The sequence below is a fragment of the Schistocerca cancellata genome, chromosome 2 (assembly GCF_023864275.1).
Source record: "Schistocerca cancellata isolate TAMUIC-IGC-003103 chromosome 2, iqSchCanc2.1, whole genome shotgun sequence".
Lineage (NCBI taxonomy): Eukaryota > Metazoa > Arthropoda > Insecta > Orthoptera > Acrididae > Schistocerca > Schistocerca cancellata.
This window is the reverse complement of record NC_064627.1, coordinates 691793280-691816220: the sequence shown is the minus strand read 5'-3', so window position 1 is coordinate 691816220 and position 22941 is coordinate 691793280. Positions and strand designations below refer to the sequence as shown.

Here is a 22941-nt window from a genome sequence, read left to right as displayed (position 1 = left end):
GCACAACAAGTTGTTCACATGATATTCATTGGACTGTTGCCTGTAAACACGTGCCATGTCAGTGCTCTTGGAAGAGCACTCTGTCAGTGATATAGCTCTCTTGTTGTTCCCACACAGTGATTTGTTAAGATGGAAAAATCAAGATTCAAGCAAATGATTAAGTACTTCATAAAGAAAGGTATGAAAGCAAAGGACATTCATGCGGATTTCCAGGATACACTGGGGGACTCTGCTCCTTCACATTCATCTGTCACTCAGTGGACAAATGAATTTAGATTTGGTCAGGATAGCTTAGATGATGATTTGCACAGCAGTCAGCCAAGATGTGTCACTACTCCAGAAATAATTGCTAAAGTGCACAAAATGCTCAGGCAGGACTGCCGATTAAAAGTGCATGAAATTGATAATGCTTGCCAAATGTCGGCTGAAAAGATATCACATTTTAACTCAAGAATTAGAAAAAATTCTGCAGGATGGGTGCCATGAATCTTGGCACTGGATCAAAAACGCATGAGAATGGACATATCTGAACAATGTTTGGCCCACATAGGAGAAACGAACAAGATTTTTGCACCGGTTTGTGACCACAGATGAAACTTGGGTGTGCTACTGTACCCCAGAGACTAAACAGTCAAAGCAATGGAAACATGCTGATTATCCAACACCAAAGAAAGCAAATACAATTCCTTTGGTGGGGAAGGTCATGGCATCAGTGCCCTGGGATGCAAAGGGGATTCTGTTTGTAGATTATCTCCCCACAGGGCAAACAATTACTGGAGAATACTATTCTAATATCCTGGACAAATTGCAACAAAAGATATGCGAAAAAAGGCCAGGTTTAGCAAGGAAGAAAGTCATCTTCCATCAAGACAATGCGTGCCTGCACACATGCCATCCCCATAGCAAAATTACACAAACTAAGGTATGAATTGCTGCCACACCTGCCTTATTCACCTGATATGGCTCCGTCAGACTTCCATCTCTCCCCAAAACTGAAAATTTTTATTGGTGGACGAAGATACACTTCAAATGAAGAATTGAGAGCCGAAGTTGACAAATATTTTGCAGGCCTGGAGGAAACTCATTTTCGTGATGGGATCAAGGCACTGGAACATCGTTGGACCAAGTGCATTAATCTACCAGGAGACTACATTAAAAAAGTTTCAAGTAAGTACTTTTTTTCTATTCTGTTCCAAGAACTTTTCAGCCACCCTGGTATTACTTCAAATGAGCTTTCTACACCACTTATTCTGCTGCTTGTGTACCTGGTAGCTCCTAGGGTATTCTTGATGACATTCAAAGCAGGTAGGCGACCGTATTGTCCTGGTGATTTTAACTGCCATTGTATGTTCTCGTTTTTAGATATAGAATTCTGTACACTACTTTGAACAGGCTGTGGACTGTTGTCAATGTCATCGGAACACTCACTTTCAGATGCATTACTGACGTCACCTTTGAACTCAGAAACTGATCATCTGTTGAGCTATTTACTAATTCTTCCAACACAGTGTCAGTGAAGTATTTGGAAGATTGCAAGGGCTTTTCTGAAGCCGTTTCAGGTAATAATGACGATCAGAAAGCCCTGCTGCCAGCAGCCAGTGGCTCCTTCAGCTACTGATTGGTATCCAGTTGTAGACCAGCAGAAGCCTTGGTAGGAAGTAACTCGAGAGTTTTCTTCCTGATGAGAGAAGCTGGAGGAAGATGATTTGTCTCCAGGTGGGAAGCTAATGATCCCAAAGTAGGTAAGAGGGGAGCAGCAAGAGGAGGGCCCTGAACTATCAGGAAGACAGGCTTGGTTGAGCAGCTCTGAGGGCCCACTGAAGGAGGCATAATAGGTGGGAGTCCATTGACAAAAGGGGAGATGTCATCGTAGCTGCACCATATGATACATTTACACATGCTGGGTGCAACCACTCTTACTACTTCTGGGCCTCTTGACAAGTTAGTTTGTCCATAGTCTTATATTATTTTCTTCTCTTTCTGGAGAGGAGTTCTCTTCCAAGCAGGCATAATGGTGCTTTCCACAATTAACACAGAGGGGGAGGGGGGGAGGGGTAGAAGGAGCATTTGCATGCAGCAGTCATCCACAATCTCTACATATGGGGTTAGTGTCGCAATGCGAAGATGTGCTCAAATTTCAAACACTTGCAGCGCCACATGGGGGAGGGGGGGGGGGGTTGGCGGCATATGGTTTCACACTTCAATGATATACCAACACATTGACCTTTTCAGGCAGTATCACCTCTGAAGGTCAGGGTGAAGGCACCAGTAGCAACTCTGTTGTCCTCCGCCCCCCTATGGATATGACCAATGAAGTGCACATCCTGTCACTCCAAGTTAGTGTGTAGCTTGTCATCAGATTGCAAGAGCAGGTCTTGGTAAAAAAATGATGCCTTGAACCATATTTAGACTATTATGGGGAGTGACAGGCACCGGTATGTCACCCAACTTGTTACAAGTCAGAAGAACCTGTCACTAGGCAGGGAATACTGTTTTGATCAAAACTGATGCACTTTTCATTTCAGAGATGGGTGCCACTTCCAAGACAATGCTGCTTCTAAGGGCTTTGTGGCCAAGAAGGAATAATCATGAGTCCTTGTGCATACCAAGTATGGCTGGGAGTATTGCTCTGCTTGCTGCTTAGCCCTCATCACATAGCCTGGGAGGGAACATTTTAGGGCCCTATCTCTCTGCATTAAAATATTATTTTCCTTCCATAGACACAGTTGGGGCCGTGTGGCCACCAGCAAGAGATAACTTGATCCGCTTGATTTGTGGCTCATCTGCCATGGTGCCACCCACTTCAAATGGAGCCTCTCCCCATGGGTGCCACCCAGCCTCAGCAACAGCTACATGGCTAGTCACAATGCTCATAGTGCTCATGCCCCAGTCACACACACACACACACACACACACACACACACACACACACACACACACACTCTTCTTGGCATACACAGTGAGTTTTCAACTCAGGTGCCAACACTGATCCCTGAGTGGTCAGGGGGGCTACCACCACATTGGGTGAACTTACCTGCAGAATTCAAACTTCTGAGGAATTTTGAAAATTGGTGGCAGGTCAAACTCAACAATGGAGACCATGTTTAATTAATGAAAGGTTGTAGAAAACACCAGAAGTGGAACCTGGAGTCCCAAATCAAAAACCAGGTCCAAGCAGGGTCTACACCAAGAAAACATCCAACGGAGAGGCTGAGGGGGAAAGGGGTAGTGGAAGTATAAGCTTACAACATGGGAAGGGAGTAATGCTGCAAAGGCTGGGGCCACATGGAAGCCGAGCACATTCTCCACAGGAGAGTTGAGTGTGTCCTGTGGGGGAAATGTGCATGTACTCCACAGACATCTGCCCATGCAGATGTATGGGGGAAGATGCCACTCATATCAATAATTTTACTTCATACAGATTTGTATATTGTGCTAAGAACAAAAGTAACATTACCTCTATATTCTTAGAGTTTCAGCAGGTGGTGTGAATGCAGGCAAGGAATCGGCTTAAAGTTATCAGAAATGATAAAAAATTGTTAAAAATAAGCTTCATTATCATTTCAACATTACTAGCATCAGCAGTGAAAGAACAATGCTAATCTGAATATATTACGTCAACAGTAGCTAGTGCACAGTACTACTCTATTCTGGTCTTCCAAGCAAAATTTGGGCAGAAGCTGTTAACACAGCAACCTGTACATCAAGTCTTTCAGCAAATAAGACTATTTGTGGAAAGATACCTTAGGAGAGATGATTTTTGGAAGAAAACATTATTAAAGTATATGAGGAGATTTGGATCTGAATGCTTCATGCATACTCCCAAACAGATTTAATCCAAATTTCAAAGCAAATCAAAGATGGTTATGGTTATTTTCAGTAACAATTGTAGGCTGTATGATCCTGTAATGAAAAAAAAATAACTTCCATGATACACAGTTCTCAATGAAAACACCACAAGGTGTTCTAAACAACTGAGGAACAACAACATTAAATACATATATAGCTTCCCAAAAGAAGCACAAGAATGTGAAATTCAACAGCTTCAGGAAAATGGAGATGTAGTCATGCAAGAACAAAGACCCTGGGCTACTGAGAAAGTTGCTCAACTTGGAATGAATCTTAGAAACACTGACAAACTTTGTCTTCTTGTTCATTTCCAAAATTATGTGTCTTACACGGCAGTCACTGATGAAGCAAATTTCCAAGGTGGAAATGGCCTTCAAGAGAGACTGGTTGGCAATAAATAATTCTTGGGACTTAGTGAATCTGTCTCCAGATCATCAGGCTATTGGTTTTAAATAGGTTTACAAAATGAAATGTTGTTGTTGTTGTTGTTGTTGTGGTCTTCAGTCCTGAGACTGGTTTGATGCAGCTCTCCATGCTACTCTATCCTGTGCAAGCTTCTTCATCTCCCAGTATCTACTGCAACCTACATCCTTCTGAATCTGCTTAGTGTATTCATCTCTTGGTCTCCCTCTACGATTTTTACCCTCCACACTGCCCTCCAATGCTAAATTTGTGATCCCTTGATGCCTCAAAACATGTCCTACCAACCGATCCCTCCTTCTAGTCAAGTTGTGCCACAAACTTCTCTTCTCCCCAATCCTATTCAATACCTCCTCATTAGTTACGTGATCTACCCACCTTATCTTCAGCATTCTTCTGTAGCACCACATTTCGAAAGCTTCTATTCTCTTCTTGTCCAAACTAGTTATCGTCCATGTTTCACTTCCATACATGGCTACACTCCATACAAATACTTTCAGAAACGACTTCCTGACACTTAAATCTATACCCGATGTTAACAAATTCCTCTTCTTGAGAAACGCTTTCCTTGCCATTGCCAGTCTACATTTTATATCCTCTCTACTTCGACCATCATCGGTTATTTTACTCCCTAAATAGCAAAACTCCTTTACTACTTTAAGTGTCTCATTTCCTAATCTAATTCCCTCAGCATCACCCGACTTAATTCGACTACATTCCATTATCCTCGTTTTGCTTTTGTTGATGTTCATCTTATATCCTCCCTTCAAGACACCATCCATTCCGTTGAACTGCTCTTCCAAGTCCTTTGCTGTCTCTGACAGAATTACAATGTCATCGGCGAACCTCAACGTTTTTATTTCTTCTCCATGGATTTTAATACCTACTCCGAATTTTTCTTTTGTTTCCTTTACTGCTTGCTCAATATACAGATTGAATAACATCGGGGAGAGGCTACAACCCTGTCTTACTCCCTTCTTAACCACCGCTTCCCTTTCATGTCCCTCGACTCTTACAACTGCCATCTGGTTTCTGTACAAATTGTATATATCCTTTCGCTCCCTGTATTTTACCCCTGCCACCTTCAGAATTTGAAAGAGAGTATTCCAGTTAACATTGTCAAAAGCTTTCTCTAAGTCTACAAATGCTAGAAATGTAGGTTTGCCTTTCCTTAATCTTTCTTATAAGATAAGTCGTAAGGTCAGTATTGCCTCACGTGTTCCAGTATTTCTACGGAATCCAAACTGATCTTCCCCGAGGTCGGCTTCTACCAGTTTTTCCATTCGTCTGTAAAGAATTCGTGTTAGTATTTTGCAGCTGTGGCTTATTAAACTGATTGTTCGGTAATTTTCACATTTGTCGACACCTGCTTTCTTTGGGATTGGAATTATTATATTATTCTTGAAGTCTGAGGGTATTTCGCCTGTTTCATACATCTTGCTCACCAGATGGTAGAGTTTTGTCAGGACTGGCTCTCCCAAGGCCGTCAGTAGTTCTAATGAATGTTGTCTACTCCGGGGGCCTTGTTTCGACTCAGGTCTTTCAGTGCTCTGTCAAACTCTTCACGCAGTATCGTATCACCCATTTCATCTTCATCTACATCCTCTTCCATTTCCATAATATTGTCCTCAAGTTCTTGTTAGGTATGAATCAATTTTTACTCTTTTAGCTTTGGCTGGAATGATTTGCAAGAAGTGGTTTTCATGGAACAGCCTGAAGGTTTCATCAATGATAATTCAACCTCAATCTGTGAATTATGAAAAGCCTTTAGGACTGAAGTAGGTTTCTCAATAATGGAACAAAAATATTGTTCAGTTTATTAAGTGTTTTCATTTTAAACAGCTTTACTCAGATAAATCTGTTTCCCATTCAAGTTGCTGGCCAGAAGGTGCTCTATTTTTGCTTACAACGAACATCAGAAAACGACAACACACCAGGTTCCACAACATTTATGAAAAGGACATATGTGAATGGCTCTAAGACTTCTTAAATAATAGAACCCAGTATGCTGTCCTCAACAGCAAGTGTTCATCAGGCCAGGGCATCATCAGGAGTGCTCCAGTAAAGTGTGATGGGGCCACTTATCTACATACATTAAAGAGCCAAAAAAACTGGTACACCTGCCTAATATCGCGTAGGGTCCCTGCAAGCATGCATAAGTGCCCAACATGATGTGGCATAGACTCAACTAATGTCTGAAGTAGTGCTGGAGGGAATTGACACCATGAAACCTGTCGGGCTGCTCATAAATTAAGAGTTATGAGGGGTGGAGACCTCTTCTGAATAGCACGACACAAGGCATCTCAGATACGCTCCATAATGTTCATGTCTGAGGAGTTTGGTGGCCAGCAGAAGTGTTTGAACTCAGAAGAGTGTTCCTGGAGCCACTCTAGCAATTCTGGACGTGTGGGGGTGTCACACTATTCTCCTCTAATTGCCCGGGTCTGTTGGGATTTAGGTGATCAGACAGGACACTTACATATGTGTCACCTGTCAGTCGTACCTATACCTATCAGGGGTCCCATATCACTAACTGCATACATCTCATACCTTTACAGAGACTCCACCAGTTTGAACAGTTCCCTGATGACATGTAGGGTCCACAGATTCATGAGGTTGTCTCCATACCCATACATGCCAATCCGCTCAATACAATTTGAAACAAGACTCGTCTGATCAAGAAACATGTTTCCAGTTGGTTGGTTGGTTGTTTTGGGGAAGGAGACCAGACAGCAAGGTCATCGGTCTCATCGGATTAGGGAAGGTCGGGGAAGGAAGTCGGCCGTGCCCTTTGTTAGGAACCATCCCGGCGTTTGCCTGGAGCGATTTAGGGAAATCACGGAAAACCCAAATCAGGATGGCCGGACGCGGGATTGAACCGTCGTCCTCCCGAATGCGAGTCCTGTGTCTAACCACTGCGCCACCTCGCTCGGTCATGTTTCCAGTTATCAACAGTCCAATGGAGGTGTTAACAGGCCCAGGCGAGGCGTAAAGTTATGTGTCATGCAGTAATCAAGGGTACAAGAGTGGGCCTTTGGCTCTCAAGGCTCACATCGATGTTTTGTTGAATAGTTCTCTCTCAAAGTCAGAAAATCACGGACGCTTAATTATTTAAATTGATTGCTGATTTTTAGTAAATGTCATGCAAAATGTATGTCTGAATCAAAGTAATTACTTTACAATATTGTACGCGAGTCGGAAAACAATTCATAACTTTCTTCGAAAGCATTTTATAACAAAAATGAGATACAGAAATTTATACCCATTTTTCTTTTTATGACATTATTCACAAATTATTAGCGTATTTTGTCATGACTTTCCATGAATTAAAATTGCCTAAAATGTAATAATCAACACTGCACTGTTGAAAAGAGTTCATTTTTTTTTCGTCATCTGCTTCTCACTGAACTTGTATAGCCGAGCTGAATTTGCACATGGACAAGGATTACCCAACAAGAGCAGTACTTGGAAAATGGGAACTGCACACTGATCTTTTGGTGATGGCCATTTGAACGCATTAGCAAGACCACGAGGTGTCATTAAGGAGACTGAGACAATTATTACCTGACCCACCTACTGATTGTCATACACACAAGAAATGAAGTGCCTCACTACAAAGTCTTCTGACATCTACTGTGGTGTCTGCATTTCAAACACAGTAACAGGCTGCATTTCGTGGAGAACTGTTCTTGCAATGTATGTGCTACTCCAGGATGCTGCTCTCATAGCATCAACATCTTCATGCAGGAGATTAAATGTTGTTGCAACATTTTTACAGATACCTCCTACCCCATCACATGCACTTTTCCCATGACCTGTTGCTGAAATTTTTTTTTTTTTTCTCAATTCCTGTACTACAGTGTTGACCAAACTCACAAAGCTGAAAGTGGTTTTTAAAATGAGATACTGCACATCAGTCACATACATATGTTTAGGAAATGCATAGCCTCTAGATGCTGTCATCAATTATCATGCTGACAGTGCGGCATGCATGTGCACTGTCGTGAATGAGATTATCACTGACAGTAGCAAGACAGTAAGGAAGTGAGCAACAAATGTGAATATTGCTACCTGTGATGTGTGCCAGTGGAAACTTTGAATTTCATTCTGCAAAGCAACAAACTAGTTCTCAGGAAAGACGAAATGAAGAACTAATGTGTCAGTATTCTGGGATGTGGCTGATTTTACTTCTGCTATGGCCTGTCAAATGCTTCAACAGTCATCACTTCAGTATCAGGACACTATGCCATTCTGCAACCAACATTTATCTTGCAGCTCTTGATATATACACAACAGCATCAGGTCCAACTCTGTTTACTTCTTTCCTCTGGCACTACTTATGGCAAAACAAACAAATTTCAAATTAGTGCAGTAAATACATGTGCATACTTCCTTCACTAGCTGCCATTTTACCCATTTTGGTCTAATGAATAGAATTTTGTGAGACCAGTTTTTAAATTCAGATTATCCTTTCTCAATAGGAGATATACTTCTACTATCAACCTTGTGAGATATCTTACCTTTTTCACCATTTTTACTAACTACATCAGCCTGATTGGGACTTTGGCTGCTGCAATTTTTGTCATCACTTAAGTAATATTCCAGAGTAAGTATCATCTTGCAATGGATGCCCACAGTAAGAATCTGGACATGCCCAAATCTTCTTGTCATTCTTTATTTTATGAGCTTTTGAAATCAAATAGTGTGAGGAAGAAAGTATGTATTCCTGTGTCTGTTGCTTAGAATTGTTACCTGGTATCTGTGTCAGTGACTGCACTTTCTCAGTATAGGTGGCTGTTGAGATAGCAGTATTTATGTTTCGAAATCATGCATCGCGTTTCATGCAAATATCATTATCGTCAGGTCCTGCATCAAGTGCATCTGTATTATACACTTCACAAGGTTTTGAAGATGTTGCTTATGTAAAACTTGTTTCGATTTCTTCCACTGTTCTTTTCACATACTGTTTCCTTCTTGTGCTTCTTACTTTTCCTGGACATTTCTGGAGGGATGTAGTAGGGGATAGAGCAGAAATGCTAACATTCAACATATCAGCAACTCCACACCCAGGAATATAAATATCTGCACTGTCTTCTTCAGTTTCACATTCGGGTGATGGTGATTGTTCAGGTGGGTTGTCACTAAATTTCTTTTAGTGAGTGTAGCAATTCCTGCACAATGGACATGATGCTAATACGATTTTTGAGCACCTCTGACAGTTTTCCAACAATTGTGAATGTGTTTTCCACTTTCCCTAAATACCATTTCTTGTGTCTTTTTGATAGCCCACACACCTCACTCTTTCACTACTGTGTTTCCTCACTGATATTGTATCTAAAAAAAATTCAAACCAAACACAAAACTCAATACAGAATGGTTAATGTGCAAGTTCTCACACATCTGTGATAAACAGAAGAGCACTGGAAACAGTGTTTCTAACACACATTTTACACTAGAAATTCAGTGATGCGAAATATGCAGAATGTTGAAAAAATTTTTAACACTTTAGACAAAAATATTGCCCACTGTGACTGCACTGACTAGTAACATACTAACCAAACAATACTTTGTGCAAATTTTGAAAAGTTTTCAGATGGTTTTCACGCAAATAATTCATAAAAACTAGTAAAAATACTATTGTTTACATTTTTAATAATAAATATTTACATAATACAGTTAGATGGAGCAGAGAAGATACTGTTTATAATTACATCAGTAGTATCTGGTAATATGATAAGATAGCATTCTGTGACTCTCCAGATCAGACAAAAATAATTTTTTTAAGAGCAAAAATTAACTTAAATTTCGTATTTTTGTCAAATTTGTAAGTTAAAGGAAGCCCATAAGTGTAGGGATGCCAACTAAATTTCAACACATTAAGGAGAAGTGTTAACGCAAAACAACTGCCAGGTCTCTAGTAGTTTTCGTTTATTATATTTTTTGTTCTCTACTGCTTTAAGAGTTATTTACAAAATATAAATTTTTAGAAGAGTCGTGCCACACACAAAAAATGAAAATACTTTATTTCTTAGCACTTATGATATATAGGTCTAATATATATTTCTTCACAGAAATTCATAACTACAAGTTGACATGACCTGTATGATTTAAGATGAAATCACCCTGCTGCTAACATACATTGTACATAAAAGCTTTAAGCTAAATTCTAACTTCAACTGTATAACAATTTCCTTGAGACAGAAAAATTAACCCATCAAGATTATTCAAAATTTTAAATATAATTGTAAATAAGTTAATAAAATTACCTGGCTGATTGGAAAGGGATGACCATGTGAGGTAAACAACATACAGTGTTACTACAGAAGACTGCAGAAGGCCAGACCTCGGTTGCGCATCTTGAACGGGGCCCAGAATTGATACCACACTCACAATGAGGCACAGTATCAAGTTGAATGATAAGAAGAACTTGTTCAAGGCACATTCATCAGGCTGAAATGAAAAGCACAATCACGTTTACAATATCATTGATGGTAAAATTTTTTATTAGTTAATAACGACAAACTGAAAATCGAAAAATAAGGAGCAGTTACAGAATATGAGAGTGTGTTTTCAAGATTCTACTCAATACAAGTTTCCCATTGAAAGAACATGATGCCAGCACTGAAATTACACTTGTGCTAGAAAAAAAAGAGTCATCACTCAAAAGCTAATGTGGAGGCTCTTTTCTGTGATATGTTTCTGTGCTTCATGCGTTGATCTGCTCTAGGTGAGAGTTCCCTCTCCCTTATGTTGCATAAATATCAAGTATGTTAGATGAAATGCATTCATACCTTCTTAGTAATGTCTTGGAAAGGAGAGGGGGAAGTGGAGGGGGAGATGGGAAACAGCAAAAAGTAAAGATCTTACCATTTTAACACTAAAGGATGGTGGCATTCATGATCTTTGTTATGAATGCTTTGACAAATTACTGTTAAAATTTTGACAGTCAAAGAGTCTTTAATTTAGTTTAAATGCAACCTGATTTCACTCTCTACCTAATGGCTCTACAGCTGTCATGCTCAAATTATACTCAGAACCAACAGTTGGGTGAAACCCAATGTGTAGAAAGCTCTGCAATATTTATCAGGCATGGAATGTATATCACACAGACAGGTTAGTTGCAATAAGAGGGGGAGAGTTCATAGCAACTGAAAAAAACTCTTGTGTTTATCAAGGTTGAAATGGAGTCTGACTGAAGTTATCGAGACAAGTAACCTGTCTAGAACTCAACTGAACCAACAGATGTTTTTACCAGCAACCCAACTCTACTGTGACAGTTGTAGAATCATTCAAAGAAAATCTAAACTCAGTAGAGATTGCAGATTGCCTGTAGCTAGTATGGTCAGACATTCTTGTGAAGCAGGTCTGAACATGTTTTCTCAAAACTATCTTAAGCAGCCAGTTTGACAACCCACACACAACAGAAATCTTTTAAACTTCGTAGCTACAAAAAGGCATTACCTTACTGTCAGTGTCAGTAGAGAGAGACATGGAATAGTGACCATATCACAGCAATGGGTTTTTATGCTGGAAAGAGCAGGTAAGCAGTTCAGCAGCCTACTTAGACAATGAATGGCCATCACTTTGCTCATAACCCCTGTGTCCATCATATTCAAATAAAGTTTAAACTAGTTGTAAATCACACTCAAGAGAAGTATGTGCTGACTAAGTGTATTAAGGATTGGAAAGACCCATTGTGGTTTAATTACAAAATTCAGGAAATGATGATGAGGCAGAAATTGTTGCACTCCCAGTTAAAAAACTGGTCACAGAAATTTCAACAGGCAAAAGTTAGTAGAAATTCCTACATATATTGAAAGCTTTACTGTATGGTTAAATAATGATGGCATCCTCTTGAGAAAGATATTCCAGAGGTAAAATAGTCCCCCATTCAGATCTCCAGGCGGGGTCTACTCAAGAGGACGTCGTTATCAGGAGAAAGAAAACTGCGTTCTACGGATCGGAGCATGGAATGTCAGATTCCTTAATCGGGCAGGTTGGTTAGAAAATTTAAAAAGTGAAATAGATAGGTTAAAGTTAGATATAGTGGGAATTAGTGAAGTTCAGTGGCAGGAGGAACAAGACTTCTGGTCAGGTGAATACAGGGTTACAAATACAAAATCAGATAGGGGTAATGCAGGAGTAAGTTTTTAATGAATAAAAAAATAGGAGTGCAGGTAAGCTACTACAAACAGTATAGTGAACGCCTTATCGTGACCAAGATAGACACGAAGCCCACATCTACTACAGTAGTACAAGTTTATAAGCCAACTAGTTCTGCAGATGAAGAAATTGAAGAAATGTATGATGAGATCAAAGAAATTATTCAGGTAGTGAAGGGAGATGAAGATTTAATAGTCATGGGTGACTGGAATTCGATAGGAGGAAAAGGAAGAGAAGGAAATTTAGTAGGTAAATATGGACTGGAGGTAAGAAATGAAAGAGGAAGCCGCCTAGTAGAATTTTGCACAGAGCATAACTTGCATCTTTACAGTGAGTAGCTATGTACTGGTATCCTTTTCCTGATACTGTTGATAAGCTAACTTCAAATGCAATCAGAAGTGTAATTTTTACCACATACTCAAAATATTTTACATTACTGAGAGCAGTAGTTAAAGATCACTCTAATGATATGAATTTGACGATATTGCTTCAGATTTCTACTGGCTCAAAGCAATGTAGATGGGGAGAAAAGGTAGGATCGTTATCTTCTACATACAGAACCCATTACAAATGTCAAACTGAGTCATTTAGCAAATAATGCTGTGTAGAATGATTACTGTAAGCCACTTTTCAAATAAAATTTTTGAAAAGACTGAACAAAATGAAATGAACCTGTGATTTCAGGACATTGGTAACTACATTTTTATAGGTGGCTGCCACTGAAACAAATTTAAGTTTGTTGGTAACTAGCCCTTGAGTCATTGATTGTGACACTTTTACTACAGTGGTCCTATTAGTCAGTTCAAGGTTTAACCACTTTTGTATAACTCCCACCACAGCTAACAAAATCACCACTTCTGACAGCCAAACCAATTATGCTATCTCCTTATGCACTTCATTTCTCTAACTAACGTCTATTGGTGGCATGCAAAGAATTTTTTGTTGTTATTTGTGAACTCATTTTCATTCTCCTCTATGTTTTTAGTTTTTTCTTGCCCATCTCTTTTGTTATTTTAAATTTATTCTTGAAGTGTCTTGTGTGTAATACATGTATTGGTAATGGTCAGGGTAATCTTGAAGTGCTTTCGGCAGTGCTTTGATTTAACAGGTTAGAATGTTTTATTATCAAGATTAAAATAAGTGAAAAATAATTAAAAACGTGGAAATTTTTTCGATGCATCTTAAAAACTGAGTAAACTACCAGTTTGTGTATCTTCAGATTCACTGTCATGACAGCATATAAAAACTTCTGAATGCTAACTGACACAACCTGGGACTTCATATTGATTTTTGTTTACAGTAGCTCCTTTTTTCTGATTGTACAATAGTATAATATCAGCTAATATTTATCTAAACATATCGGTTTGGTTACAGTGATTTCCTAATAATGTTCTGATAAGCATAACCATCCAGTGATATTCAACTTGTTCATTTTCCTATATTGGTGTTATCCGCCCTATCTACATGACCACTCATCTTTTGACAAATGAAGGAATGAGTGTCCATTCAGATCTGGAGACTGGTCCATATTTTAATGTTTTGCTTTGCTAGTCATCCTTTCAACTGTAAAAATATTTACTCTGCAGCTATATCTACCTGGATAATTTACTCTAAAAACACTAACAAAGTTTCAGATCCTGTAATCCAACTGGATATATTGATGGACCAATCAATATAATTACACAAACGTCTGGCTATGGTGGCAGAGATGGCAAGGTGTGACATCTACTGGCACCAGGTCACATGGATAAACGACGTCAGATTCAGGGACTTCTGCAGACTGTCGTGGTCTCATGTCTCAGCTCCAGATGTGTACTAAAAGCTCTCCAGTGGACTTATTTATGAAAACCTTGTGATATTTGTCTATATTCTCAACACTGATTTGGACATTCATTTCCGTCCATCAACATTTGGCTGAAAAACGGACATGTTTATTTTCCTCAACTGCGTGTTGTACCTACCATAAGTGCACCGACTGTGTGTGCATGCACTCAAAGAGTGGTCCATATTAGAGTGTTAGCCAATCTGAGAAAGTCCCCTAACAATGTTTTGAGTTATTCACTAAATTTCTAGAGTATTTTAACAGTCAAGAGGCATCCATTTCTAGAAGTCTATGTTTCTGTTTGGTTCAAGAAGAGTCAGGACCTACTATTTTCTGTGATTTAATTTGTACTTAATTGCTGTTCAATAAACCCTATGTTGTTGAAGAAGACATACAAATCTGGAAGCCAGCAGAACATTTTGGCCAAACTGGATCCTGGTGGCCATTAGCTACACATTACACCTTGAACATTCAGATACAGACTGTCTTTTGTAACACACAATCAAATGAGGGGCAATGCTGCATGGCACACTTTGAATGTCCCTTTCCCCTTGGTGATTCTCTCACTAATAAGTTCCATGGTGCACTTCCTCAGCGATTTTACATAATGCTTGAAGAATAGTTCATCACTTGTTTCAACTGTTACATACTCCATGTTTGGGTGCTGTTACTCTCCAAGTCCATGTTACCCCCCAGGTACTTGTCTGACAGGTAGAGGTGTTTGAGATTATCAATATCAGACTGCTCCCAACAATCATCTCCCAAGTACAGGATTGTCATGAACCCCTTTAAGATACCACTCCTTTCTTTCCTTTTGTAGATTCTAGTCTTTCAGAGGGAACATGTAAATAATTTGAAACACAGACACATTACACAACTAAATGCCCTAAAGAAACAAAAAAGTTAATAGCAGCATAAATAAAAACATAAAAAAACACACACACAAAACATGAAAAACAGATCAACTTTCAACAGATAACATTAACATAAACTGACCTTGGTGTAATACACAAACAGCAAAGTGAATCCAGTAATAGCCAGGGCATAGTTTAGAAAGGTTACCGTAAGTAAGGCACAATACCTGCAACAAGTAGAAAATTATCTTAAACACCGCTATTACAAACAGTAGTAATTAACTCTGGAATATTCTATCTAATTGCACAATCTAAGTAGGAAGTGCAAAACAATCTTCATTTTGATAAACATAAAGCATCAGTTATCAAAACTTCAACAACTGAAATCTACTTCATAGCAACAATTGACGGAATCCGTCAATAGCAATGGAAATTTCGAACTTAAATATTGAAATAAAAATCAATGAGGTTTCCAGAAATTCTTATTCTACTTCACTAAACTATGATTCCCACAGGCATTTATGCAACTGCAACATTCATCATACAAGATTCCAAACTGAACTAAGTAGTATGGTAACAACTTCTTGTCAGTTAGTGTTAATGAAATTAATCATAGGACTTGTCAAAATAAACACTGAATGCCATGTTAGTCATCAATATACAGTTATGGGAAGATATATTAGTAAGAAGACAGGAAACGCCATGCCCATCTATGGACATATGTTAGAATGTACCTCCAACAGCTGATGGGAGATACTTGTGAGCGAAACACCTATCATCTTATGAATATGGGATTCAGAACAGAAATCGTGTGTGTTGCCTCCTTTCAATGTAGACTTACTTAATGAAAACAAAGCCAATCTGCTTTTAGTAGAGCACGTAGTTAGTACAGTGTATGAAGGATAAAGGCATGAATTCTTTCAAAATAGTAATGGTTTTAATGTACTTTAACAGTAGAATGAATACAGAGAGAATAGAGGTGTTATGACACCTGGATGAGCACAACATTACAATTAAATCAGGAAAGTTGTAATGACTAAATTCCTGGACCATATTAATTACTGTGCAAGTATCAGGCAAAATCCTGCAAAAATGGAAACAATAATGAAATGCACTGAAATAAAGAATTAGAAACAATTGTCCTCCTTAGGGTCTGCCAAATTCTATCAATGTTTTATCCCCAAAATGACTTGGAGAACGTTGACATTACATTACTGAAAAAGCTGTAAAGTGTTTTTGATAAGATGAATGAAGGATGGAATTCATTTGTGGAAATGAATATTTTAAATGCTGTTTTTAAATAATAATTTGTGCAGTGAGAAACCACAACATTTTACCCCCTAAAATAGCATGATTTAGATATTTTTAAATCAGGCATTATCTGATTTGCTGTCTCCACTTAAAGTGGTGGGAAACCTACAGAGCACAGCAGACTATAACCTTAAAACAAATTGTTACTGCAAATTCTTTCACTCTCACACTACATAAAATTAATGTTTTATATCAGTTTTATCAAAACTGAGTACAGCACTGTGGGAGTGACTTATGATTAGCAGTCAGTAATAAACACTACTAACCTATTAGTTGTGACACGCTGATAAAATAAAGACGAGACTCCTTAATAAAGAACTTTATGCAGGAAATGAGTTGGGATGACAAATGTAAATGTTTTTTAATCTGTCTAGTTGATGGAAATATCAGTGAAACAGCATATTTTGTTTCATATACAAAAGATTGACAGAACACTGAAATTGCAGTAGATGTTAGAAATGGACAACTTATGGTGAATGGAAAGGGCAGTTCTATAGGAATACTATCAAACTAAGGGGAGAGGGAGGGGATGGAGCAGCAGAAAGCTTTTAAAATTCCACACAATGGCTGAAGCCCACAGAAAGCATCAAGACTGCCTAAGGCAGAGTAGCATGGAAGGGACCAGTCTTGTGATCAATGGAACACCAAAAAATGGAATGTACAGGATGGATAAAAAGTAAACGACGAGGGAAAGATGAGAGGATCACTGGAAGAGCACCAAATCTCGGTGGTGTATTAAGCCCATGTCAAACACTGACATTTCACAAATAAGAGTTCCAACAGCTAGCTGAGCAAAAATGGAATAAGGAAAGACAGCTATATTTAACAAGATGTGAAATCCAATATCAGCTGATGACATTCTCAGGTGAAAGCAACAAAATGGCAAGAGGCAGATATGCTGACAGAACAAAAAAATAAAAAAGGTGTCTTTCACAGCAAACTGTGAATAAAAGTAACACCATATGTGGTATGAAAGACAAATGAACCATAACTTTCAAGTATTATTCTGGAATGCAGACTTTGCATTTTGGTGATATCTGGAGTTATAATACAGGAAAACTTTGTGCTTTGCTTTATTGTGGGCCTTGGGTTGACTAGAGAGAGTCCAACACATTATGATTATAAATTAATTCTCCCCTCATCAAATACTGCCAAAACTAATGTGCATGACAAGTGTACTCTGAAAAAAGGTAACCAGCAAACTTTTGACAACTGAATCATTTCTAATGCTGAAATACAAAGTGATTTTTACAATGCTGTTGCACACTCAAATTCAATCAGCTATTCCAAATATGGATCTTCAGAATTATATTGCTTATACTGTGGTCTTGGTTGGAAGACTGGTTTGATACACTTTTTCTACATTAGTCTTTCCTGTGCAAGACTCTTCATCTCTGTTTAACAATTGTAATCAATAGCCACTTTAACCTGCTTACTGTAGTTAAACCACTGTCTTCCTCTACAATCCACCCCCCCCCCCAACACACACACACACACACACACACACACACACACACACACACACACACACACACACACTTCCTTTTGGTACTAAAATATTCGAAGATGCTACAGAATGTGTCATTTTCACAGATCCTTTCTTTAAATGAAGTTGTGTTGCAAATTTCTTTCCTCCATGATTCGATTCAGTACTCTTCATTAGCTATTCGTTCTATCCACCTGATTTCAGCATCCTTCTATACTGTGACATTCCCAAAACTTTTACTCTTTTTTTACCTGAACTTTAACTCTATCATCCACATCTCATTTCTGTATAATGCTGCACTCCAGACAGACTTCCTCACACAAATTTATATTCAACACTAACATGTTTCTCTTTCTCAGGGATTTTTTTCTTTATTTTGCCACCCTACATAATACACCCTATTTACTTCAGGCATTGTTAGTTACTTTGCTGACCAAATAGTAAAACTTGCCTAGTACTATTAGTATCTCTCTTCCTAATTTAATTGATTCAGCACTGCGTAATTTAATTCTACTGCATTCCATTACTCTTGTTTTACTTTTATTGATGTTCATCTTATAACCTCTCTTCAAGACTATTCATTCCATTCAACTGTTCTTTCAAGTCCTTTGCTGTTTCTGACAGAAGACAATATCAGTGGTAAACCTCCCAGTTTTTATTTTCTCCTTCTGAACTTAAATTCTCATTCCAAATTTCCCCTTAGTTGCATTTACTGCTCACTCTATGTACAGACTGAAAAATATAGAAGATAGGATTGTTATCCATCTTACTCCTTTCTCAGCAACTGCTTCCCTTTAAGTCCTTTGACTCCCATAACTACAGTGTGTTTTCTGTAAAAGCTGTACATTAATTTTCGTTCCCTGTATTTCATTCCTGCGACTTTCACAATTTCAAACAATGTAAGTCAGTGAACAATATTAAAAGACTTATCTAAATTTCTAAATGATATAGACAAAGTTTCAGCTTCCTTTAGCTCCTAAAGGAAGTCATAGAGCGCATATTCCTCATGTGTTCCTACATTTCCCCAGGGCCCAAAATGCTCTTCGCCAAGGCTGGCTGCAACCAGTCTTTTCATTCTTCTGTAAATAATTTCTGTTTGTATTCTGAAACCATAACTGATGGTTCAGTAATATTCACACCTGGCAACATCTGCTTTCTTTGGTATTTGGAGTATCACATTCTTTTTGAAATCTGAGGGTATATTTCACTGCCTCATATGTTGCACACAATGTAGAGTAGTTTTGTTTTGGTCAATCCTCACAAAAATTTTAATTATTCTGAGAGAGTTTTGTTTACTCCAGCTGCCTTGTTTTGATTTAGTTCTCTCAATGCTTTGTCAAATTATTCTCTCAGTATCGCATTCCCCACATCATCTTCATTTACTTTCTCCACCCTTCCCATAACACTGTTTTCATGTTCCTTTTATTTATATAGCACTTCTATAAGTTTTTCACATTTCAGCTTTCTCTGCTTTATACTGGCTTGCCATCTAAGGTCTTGATATTTATACAGCTGCTTCTCTTTTCTCCCAAGGGCTCTTTAATTTTCCTATAGTCATGATTGCTTTTCCTATAGTCTTGTATACTTCAACAGCTTTGAAATTCTCCTAATAATCATTCCTGCCTTGCTATTAAGTACTTCCCACCAGTCTCTTTCACCTTTTTGTATTTTCCTCCTTTCATCAATTAAATTCAATATCCATCATGTTTAGGATTTCTTTTGCAACTTGTCTTTTTGCCTAATTGTTTCTGTAATACTTCACAGCTACCCATTTGTCACCGACATCCTGTTGACTGGTCAACTTCCATTGGAGTTTAAAAAGGCAAAGATAACATCTGTTCCGAAACCTGGCAAACCCAGCAACAAGGTAGAAAGCTATCGCCCCATTGCCCTCCTTAGCTTCTGCTACAAGCTTTTTGAAAGGCTAATAACAGAATAAGTAGCACTATCCTAGAGAACGTTCCAGTTGATCAGGCAGGCTTCAGACCAGGGCATAGCTGCTGCGACCAAGTATTGTCTCTCACATCCTTCATAGAGTCAGGATACCAAATGAAGCAGGAAACCTCTGTGGCACTTGTTGATCTAACTGCCGCCTTCGACACTATGTGGAGGGAAGGCCTTATCTACGAATTTATCTGCATCATACCCTGCAGAACAATGGCTTGACTGATTAACAGCATGCTAAGTGATCGGAAGTTCCGGGTAATCACTGGAAGCAACATAAGTAAGGAGAGGAAGCTGAACAACGGATTGCCTCAAGGATCAGTTCTCTCACCCTTACTGTTCAACCTGTATCTATCTGATCTACCTGACACTTCGTCCAGAAAATACTGCTATTCCGATGACCTGGCTCTAGCCGTAAAACACCAGGAAATGAAGACAACAGAAGAGATTCTAGCCAATGACCTGTCTGCATTAGATAATTACTTCAAAATCTGGAGACTCCAACCCAGTGTGAGTAAAACAGAAGTGTGTTGCTTCCATCTAAATAACCAGTTGGCGAACGTAAAACTGGAAGTAAGTTTCAGAGGCAGAATTCTTCGTCATAATTGGAACCCAAAATATCTTGGTGTCATCCTGGATCGTACACTATGCTTCAAACAACACCTTCTTAACTTAGCTCAAAAGTTGAGGACTCGAAACAACATCCTCCATAAGCTATGCGGAACTACCTGGGGATCTTTAGCAACTACCCTGTGTTCTTCAGCTTTGGGCTTGGTGTACTCAAGTGCTGAGTATTGTGCATCTGAAACTTCCTGGCAGATTAAAACTGTGTGCCCGACCGAGACTCGAACTCGGGACCTTTGCCTTTCGCGGGCAAGTGCTCTACCATCTGAGCTACCGAAGCACGACTCACGCCCGGTACTCAGCTTTGTGCATCTGTTTGGACGAACAGTCATCATACAAGGATTGTTGATACCCAGCTGAATACGACAGTGCGCATAATATCAGGCACAATCAGGTCTACTCCAGTTTATTGGCTTCCACTGTTAACCAGTATAATGCCTCCTGATCGACGCAGATTTACTGCCCTTCCATAAGATCTCCAGGAATTCTAACCTACCCGTGCATAGCGGCCTGCCACTTTTAAATCTTAAGAGACTGAAATCACACCATCCACCTCTGTGCGACGCTGCTGACATGGTTGCTAAGGATTTCAAACCTCTTGAAGAATGAAGAATGGAAAGGTTGGTTGGAAACAGTGAAAGATGTACACCAGCATAACATCATCTCGGGTGCTAGACTTCCAAGTGGATTCGACATACCACACAAGACCTGGACTACTCTCAACAGAATCCGTATTGGACATGGCCGATGCAGGGATGCTCTCTTTAAGTGGAAGAAGATGCCTGATCCAGCCTGAGACTGCGGGGCTCCATACCAGACTGTTCATCACATTGTCAGTGAATGCAGGATTCAAGCCTATCATGCTGCCAAAGATGACTTCCTGCTAGCAACTCCAGATGCAGTGCGCTGGATTGAAGGACTGGATATTCAGTTGTGAAGATAAACTTAAGTTTCTCGTGTGTCAATATGTACATATGTATATGTAATTTAATTTCATGATGTCTGTATTAGCCATATGCTAAATAAAATGTCTTCTATTTTATTCTTTTCCCAGCCTTCAGTCAATAGTTACCTGATGTTGCCTTTGAAACTCTCAATAACTTTTCGTTCTGTATCTTATCCAGGGCCCATACCTTGATTTTCCATTTTTCTAAAATTTCTTTAGTTTTACTCTGCTGTTTATAACCAATAAATTATGGTCAGAGTCAACAACAGTTGCTGAAAATGTTGTGTAGTTTAAAATCTGGTTTTGAAATCTATGTCCTAATATTATACAATACAAGACTTTACAATGTCTCTTCATCTCTTCCTCATTGCCTCGTACACAACCTTATTTCATGATTCAGAAATCAACAAGGGTCCACAATGTTTCAATTATGCACTGTGCAAAATGCTACCAGCTGTCTATATTAAAGGACAGCATATTGAAATTGTGGATAACTTAAAACATATAGGAAGTGTAATAGTGGAGAATGCAAGAATGGGGGGAGAAGTTATCAAAAGGGTACAATGGAACAATGCATTTTAGCAGTGTGTGAGGCACGTAGTGTGGGGAAATGTAAGAGTCTGCAATGGGCTTCTTTACACCCACATTGAAATATGCTTTGGAGACCTGGACAATGATAATAAGAGAGGAGACTAGAATTCAAGTCAGATCAATGGAATTCCCAAGAAGTATGCAAAGGGAAACGAGGAGAGACTAAGTCAGAAATGAACATGCTATGAACGAAATTGGAGTAGAAAACCTGAATGAGAGACTTGAGAAGAACAGGTTAAATGGTTCAGACATGTGCAGAGTGTGGAAGAACATCAAAATGAATGATGGAGGTCTAGTTTGGGAGCAAGTGGGCCACCTACAGCAAGGTGAACTAATCAGTCAATTTAAGAAGAAGAAATTTGGACTGCAACAAAACAGTTCAAGAAGAAGAATGGTGGAAAGACGAGAAAAGTGGAGAAGTGGAATAAACGTCTGAACCTTGCCTTGTTGTTCTTGTTGTTGTTGTGGACTTCAGTCCTGAGACTGGTTTGATGCAGTTCTCCACGCTACTCTATCCTGTGCAAGCTGCTTCATCTCCCAGAACCTACTGCAACCTACATCCTTCTGAATCTGCTTAGTGCATTCATTCCTCTACGATTTTTACCCTCCACACTGCCCTCCAATACTAAATTGGTGATCCCTTGATGCCTCGGATCATGTCCTACCAACCGATCCCTTCTTCTAGTCAAGTTGTGCCACAGACACCTCTTCTCCCCAATCCTATTCAATACCTCCTCATTAGTTATGTGATCTACCCATCTAATCTTCAGCATTCTTCTGTAGTACCACATTTTGAAAGCTTCTGTTCTCTTCTTGTCCAAACTATTTATCCATGTTTCACTTCCATACATGGCTACACTCCATACAAATACTTTCAGAGACGACATCCTGATGCTTAAATCTATACTCTATCTTAACAAATTTCTCTTCT

At 39.0% G+C, this 22941-nt stretch overlaps 1 protein-coding gene across 2 annotated transcripts in view; it reads right to left on the bottom strand.

Annotated features, from left to right (window-relative positions):
* Positions 1-22941, bottom strand: part of LOC126162449 (serine incorporator 1) — a 122476-nt gene that overhangs the window by 56668 nt on the left and 42867 nt on the right. For both annotated transcript variants that reach the window (XM_049918965.1, XM_049918966.1), the window contains exons 5-6: positions 15251-15335; positions 10536-10719 (exon numbers count right to left, since the gene is read on the bottom strand). In XM_049918965.1, coding sequence (XP_049774922.1) covers positions 10536-10719; positions 15251-15335 — 269 coding nt within the window. The remainder of the gene's footprint in view (positions 1-10535; positions 10720-15250; positions 15336-22941) is intronic.